This window comes from Kryptolebias marmoratus, linkage group LG10 (genome assembly GCF_001649575.2).
Source record: "Kryptolebias marmoratus isolate JLee-2015 linkage group LG10, ASM164957v2, whole genome shotgun sequence".
NCBI lineage: Eukaryota > Metazoa > Chordata > Actinopteri > Cyprinodontiformes > Rivulidae > Kryptolebias > Kryptolebias marmoratus.
The window spans coordinates 10,436,474-10,443,120 of record NC_051439.1 but is presented as its reverse complement, the minus strand read 5'-3'; the positions used below and the strand labels follow the sequence as shown (position 1 = coordinate 10,443,120).

The following is a 6,647-nucleotide window of genomic DNA, read 5'->3' as shown; positions in this document are numbered from 1 at the left end:
CATGTAGCTTCCGCCTTGGTCTCGTGTTCTGCAGCTGGCTGGTCCTCAATCTTGGGTGCGGATGGATGTAGACAAGCTTCTCCATCAGGTGACACAACATCCCACCTCCCTTCATCCATCCATCTCAAAGTGGCCCACACAGCCTTTCCTTCTCTTCATTTCTCTCCGTGCTGAATTCATTTTACCTGGCCTGCCTGTCTCCAAGCTCAGGTGCAACTAATCTCCCTGTCTTTATCTTTATTCAGCATCACTCAGAAACACACAGAAAAAACACTGTTATGCTTTTTTTTTTTCTTCTATAATTGTTATTTCCTCTTCTCAACAGTCTTGGCCTTTTCTCTGCTTTCCCTCTCTGTTTTTTTTCCCCTCCCTTCTCATTGACAGAAAGCTATCAGCCTGCTTGTGTAGCTTTTGTTGCGCAGCTCGCTGAGATATGAAAGCCTTTGTCGGCCTGCCATTACAGTGATGTGGTGAGACAGAGATGCACAAGGACAAACTTGAGCTCCGTGAAGCCAGCTATAAGAAAAACCGCGGTTCATTCCAGCAGTGTCTGAAGGCTGAAAACACTGCTGGCTTTATCTGCTCCCTGTTGATCTTTGCGGCCGTCTGAATCCTGTGCACTGGCGCGGTGAAATGCCGTGAATTTGTTCCTCGGAGGGAGTTATCGCCGGCTGCAGGGCAGCAGCAGCTGTTGTGAGAGGAGGAGCCAGCGCAGCTAATAATAACCCTGGAGCCGAGAGAGTGCCCACAGGCCCCACATCCTCTGGGGTTGACCATCGGGGTCCAGTTGCAATGGAGAGGGGCAATCAGGGCCAGGTCCTGGATTAGAGATTCCTGTTGCACCCTTGTAAGGACAAAGGGAATGCTGCACACCCACTCGTTAATGTTCGGGTTTAACACCTCGAAAGCAACACTTGGGAGGCCTGTGGAAAACATGCAAGATAGTCATGTGATACAAAAAGTGGTCTTCCAGACTGTTACACAGATGAATGCCTATTAAAATAGAGTCAACAAGTTCTTAAAAAGTCATAATTACAGCAGCTAATAATAAGAAACTCCTCATCACCTCCTATTAACGAAAGGCAGTCAAGCACAAAAGTGTAACAAGATGAGTTTCATGTTTGATTAATATTGTATCATCAACTCCACATGCTCTCAGGCATCTCTTTTCCTGAGATATAAAACAAAGGGAAAATGCACCGAGCAGCTTTGAAAATCCTCGCGACAGAAAACATTAATGTGGCTTTATCTGTGACAGATAATATCTGCTGTTGGGAAGTAGAGCAGGATGTTACAGCCTGTGCTCTATGACCGCAGGAAATACACAGAACGGCTCGCAATTTATTTCCTCCTGTACGCCGGGGCACCTGCAGTCACGAGATGATCAATAGCTCATTATGACTACGGGGGAAAAGGTCAGAATATTATGATTAGGATCATTTCAGATCTATTCTGAGTTTGTTGTTGGGGCTTCTGTTTTCATGTCGGCGGGGGGAGGGAGACGTTAAAGTAATGCCACGCTTGGTCTTTCAGGCCTCTGCTCTGTTCATTTTTACTGCGTGAGCAATTATGGCGAGATGTTGTTGTTTTGGAGGGTATACCATGATTGCGTGTTAGCGTGCTTAGATCATAACGCTGTGGGGACATAAATCTGTGAGGACTGCCACTCTAATGTCGACATTAAATCTAAAAGTGAAGATTTGGGTTTAAGAATAGGAAAAGCTTGAGTTAAGTTAGGGTTTTGTTTATTTGTCGACAATCACGTTTCTTCCCAGAAAGGTTAAAATAGACACCATTTAGCATTTATCAGACATTTAGTGTCTTGACGGTGACCTCATTTCTATATATCTCACCTTTTATGACCGGGTACGCTGGTGTGGAGCAGAAATAAGAGAACGGGCAGAGAGGTTACCTGTTTTTAACCCTCCCGTGACCTTTGGGTCAAATTGGCACAAAGTTACAAGGGCTTCTCTACCTCTCTATATCTCTTGCTCTCTCTTTTAAGGGCTTCAGGAGGGTTATAACCAGTTTTAAATTAAAGGACTGGACTTCCTTGAAGGACTTGCGTATCGCTCACCACCTGTCATGCCAGAATTTGAGACTAAGATCCAAAATGACGAAATGTCGCCGTTTTGGTCAAACCTTCAAAATAAGTTTGTGCACAATCAGCATCTGTCACGTCCAGAGTAATGTGTTGTGAATGACTCTTAGCTACTATCACATCAAATTTAAGATAAATATCTCTAAACATGTCTGAGTTGTTGCCGTTTTAGTGCTGGCTAATGTCAACCAGCTGTGGCAGGCGATAAAGATTAGGCCTAATAAGAAATGTTCTCCGTGTTTGTCTTATTCTGCCCCTGTTTTCTGTCTCTAAGCGCCCCTTTCCCTGCTAGCCTGTGGCTCGGTAAAATTGGACAGGTGAAGCGGGACGACGGGGCGCCATTGATACAGTTCGACGGAACTGCAGGCTATTCAGAGTTCGATCTGCTCATTAACCGAGAACAGGGGTGAGGCCGCGCACCCCCTGCAAAGGCGCTCCGCCACGTGCGCTCCGGCTGGGCTTGTTTTGCTACGCAGGGGCACTTAGTGAGGGGAAATGTGCGTTTCGTTGCGAAAAGGGGGCACCTCTCTTCGCTTGCTTTTCGTTTCCTCGCCTGTGTCAAACTCTGGCATTCCTTTTCGAGATGTGCCGAGGCTGAAATACGAGCATTATGAACCTGTCTTCTGGTTGAGAATAGATTCCTCCCCAGGCCTGTAAAGTTGCCTTTGCCGGAGACATGACTTACGGGAGCAGACAGTGCAAGTGTCCTTGTGAATTTCAGAAGTCGATTACATTATGTTTCTCCTCTGGACTGCAGGGTCGTATATGTAAATGTGTCAGCATGTGGGAAATATAGCTGCTGAATCCTCCGCTGTGTCTGTAAAAAACACAAAAAAGTTCAGATTTGAATGCATTCGAGGGTAGACCAGCTTCAATGAGCACAGTGTGAGAACACAAAGTTACTTACCGAGTTATGACTGCCTGCCTGAACAAAGAATACACCTTTGTTGTCTCTGTTGCATAAATACTAACAAATAAGCCCATATGCACACGGTGGGGCTTGCGAGTTCAAAGCATGCTAACCAAACAAGCATGTATGTGAGTGTGTGTGTGTATTTGTCTGGAGGAATGCTGTCAGCCGTCATTCTGAGTGTCTTCCCCTGTGTGTTTAGACAGCCTCTGCCTCCAGTTGGCTTTCTGACAGAATGGGTACAGTATTACAACACAAAAACAACACCACAGTAGCTGCATCAATGCAGTGTTTTTTGTTTTGTTTTTTGTTTTCCTTTTTGTTTCTTATTTCTGTCTCCCAAACCTAAAGACGAACAAAAAGAAAATCATCGCACCAAAAAAAGAACGGGGCTCAGATGTTTACTGTTATTTTTTTTTTGTTTTAACACCAGAATTGCTGAGGGGTCTTTTTCTAAATTGAGTCGCTCTGTTTCACATTTGACAAAAAGGTTTTCTTCATTATTTCTTTCTTTTTTTTTAAAAAGTTAAAGACCTATCTGGAATGCATATCTCAGAGTTTGAAACTAATATCCTGTCATGTTGAGGAATGAAGGAGTTAAAAGTTGGTCAATCTTTTAACTCCTTTACAGCCTCATGTGATGTCATGAGATATCGTAAAACGGACTAAGTTACAGAGATTGTTGTGTTGGCTAAAGTCGGTTAGCTGTGGCAGCCATCTTAACTTTGCCAGAGAAAGGCAGGATGATACAATATAGGTAACACAGGCCGGGACAAATGGAGGCATAAACTGTACAGATTTGATCAAATAATAGTCCGGAGCAGATGTCGGTGACGTGAACAAGTGCAAAAGAAGGACTGCATAACAAGTTCTGGCGTCGCTCCAGAGCATGATTGAAAAGACACGCGCTGCTGACTGAGCATGGAGGAATCTGAAGAGAACGAGGTCAGTGATCAATATTAGGCTACAACAGGACTGAAGCATCCCTGACAAGATTCTGGAGAGCCATTCCAGCAGAGCGGCGACCTGAAAATGGCCTGTCGTGGACGTCAGTCCTGGATATCACTGCGTACGACGTGTGTTGGAACTTGATGGCTGCACGGCCCACCATAATGTCGTTGCTGCCGTTTGCAGATACGTGTTATGCTCTCGACGTGACGCAACATTATTACAAGGTGTTTTTTTTTGAAGTGTAAAATACAGCCTGCTTAAATATCAGTTTTCAGTTTTATAGCTGCACATATAGGGGATAAAAATGACCCCTCTGATGCTTCGAAGGGGTTTAATAGAAAAATAAAATACTTATGGTCCAAATACACAGTACAGGAAACAGAACGGTTACAGCTTTCTTTTTACATGTGGCTGTAAAATAATGATAAAGCTGCAAGAGTGATTGAGGTTTTGTTTTTCTGCTGCAGCTGAAGTAAATCAGAGCGATGATCAACAAACAGTTCAGTCAAGACTCGAGCATCATGGGAGGTAAGTGTTTCACAGTCAAAGGCTAGAGTTTCACTGGCAATCAACAGAATATTTTCATAAAACTTTCAAAGAAAAGCCACTACGCACCTAGGATCCCTTTATATGCTTAAACTAAGTCATAAATTAACACAAAATAAAACATTCCACTAACACTTCCATGCTGGTTTATTTTCTAGAGACAAATTGAAGGAGATGCAAAGATAAGGAGAAAAATAAAAAGGTGGAATTAAAAACGAGCCAGCAGTTGTGCAACACTGAGCAGCCCCTCCATCAGTTTATCATGCAGGACTCATAGGTGGGGATCATGTATTTGATGTTTATGAAGGCGTTGGGGCCTCCGTAGCGTTCAAACATCTGCAGCGTCTCCTCGATCAGGTCACCGATGTTCTCCCGTTTCCTCTGGCTGTAGTCAATACCGTCTCCGAGGTTCTCTGAGCAACAAGAAAAGACACAGAGACACGCAGGCTGAGGAAAACGAAACAAAAAAAAAAAAATCAACATGGTCTGGGTCATCCCAGTCGGTGAGGTTGATATCAGGGCTCAGAAAGCACCACCTGCGGCCACGCCGCACTGATTTGCTGCAGACTGAGTCGGCAAACGCCATCCTTCCGTCTGACTTCAAGCCCAGTGGACGGACTGAATCTAATTTACTCCTCTGCTGCGGCCTGTTGGGACTGAACGGCAGAAGAGTTTTTAACTGTTCAGCTGAAAGTTTAATGAGGCAGCCTGCGGAGCGGAGAGCCGCGTAGAGGACGTACGAGTTAGTGACGGCTCTGCTGCTGCACTACGCTGCACCGGTGCACACGAGACATGAGCGGTGACCTGGAGTCGTGCTCCACAGGTAGGAACACACACACACACACACACACCTGCTTCTTCTGTTTCTGTGAGTGTGTGGCTGATGCAGAGTCAAAACCTGAAGGAACTGTGTGTCCCTGTTCTCACATTATCAATGCAAGCAAGTGTAATCAATTGTATTTTCAATCATTTAAATGATGCACTCATGGCCAGTCGTAATTGCAACAAGAAAGCTGCAGAACCTTCTCCCCCAGGACACACACACACACACACACACAAACCCTACGCAGTAAAACAACAGAAGTCTAGTGCGCTGGGGGAACTTGTTATCGAAAACACATTCCTGAGGTGTTCAGCTTCCACCCCTTCCTACTTTCTTCCCCTCCACCACCACACACACACACACCCACACCCACGCACACACACGTACATAGAGACTTTATCAGCATGTGGCCAATCTCATGCCACTGCACTGAGGGCTTTAAACACTTTTCTGTGGAACAAACGGACAAACAAGACAAAGTTTGTTAAAAAAAAACAATCTGCTTGCTAAAATATCCTGTTGACAAAGAATAGATTCTTTTTCTGGATGTGGTAAAATAAAACAAAGTGGGGGAGAAAAAAGAAATCACTTATAGTGAAAAAAATAAGTAAAGCGAAAAAGTTTAAAACAAGATGCAGAAAAGAAAAGAATCAAAAGTGAATGGGACGTAAAAAATGACTGGCAGCAGTTAGCGGCTGCTCCCAGCCGCCTCTTCTATCAGCAATAATTAGACCTGGAGAGAGAAGTGGAGAATTAAACCTCACCACCACTCTTTCCTAACACGCCGTCCTTTCTTCATACTCAATCTTTTCTAATCTGTCATCGTCCCTGACAACCTCAGCCCCCCTCCCGTCTTTCTCCTCTCCCTACCACCCATCCGTGGCCTCCTCATTAAAACATAAAGAGAGCCAGTCCCATAAAGCGGACTGTTAAGCAGTAAAACGTCTATGATCTCAGTCTGCCGCACTTGCTTTGAGTTCAGGACTCGCTTTGACCGCTCGTTCGCCCAGATTGCAACTTTTACAGCTTTTTTGGCTTTATTTAGCAGCTATTTACTGTTTTCCTTTGGAAGACTGCGTCTGACTCTTGAGTCGCTCGCAACACAGGCATCTGAACGCAATTAGCAAAACTTGAAAAGCGTTTAAAATGCACCCATTCGAGCAATAAAAGAGCAAAATAAACTCAAAGGGGACAGGGAAGAATTGGATTTTATATGCGAACGCTGAGTGACAGGAGGCCCGTTTCAGCTGTGCGATGTTGTGTGTTTGCGTGTTGTTGTGGGTTAAAAAGTCGAGCCCGTGGAGAGTCCCCCCCCC

The 6,647-nt window shown here is 44.7% G+C and overlaps 1 protein-coding gene across 1 annotated transcript in view; it reads right to left on the bottom strand.

Annotated features, from left to right (window-relative positions):
- Positions 1-4,276: 4,276 nt before the first annotated feature.
- The window catches only part of pacrg (PARK2 co-regulated), a 120,060-nt gene continuing 117,689 nt past the window's right edge, over positions 4,277-6,647 (bottom strand). The window contains exon 5 of the mRNA XM_017413479.3: positions 4,277-4,921. Coding sequence (XP_017268968.1) covers positions 4,761-4,921 — 161 coding nt within the window. The 3' untranslated portion in view covers positions 4,277-4,760. The remainder of the gene's footprint in view (positions 4,922-6,647) is intronic.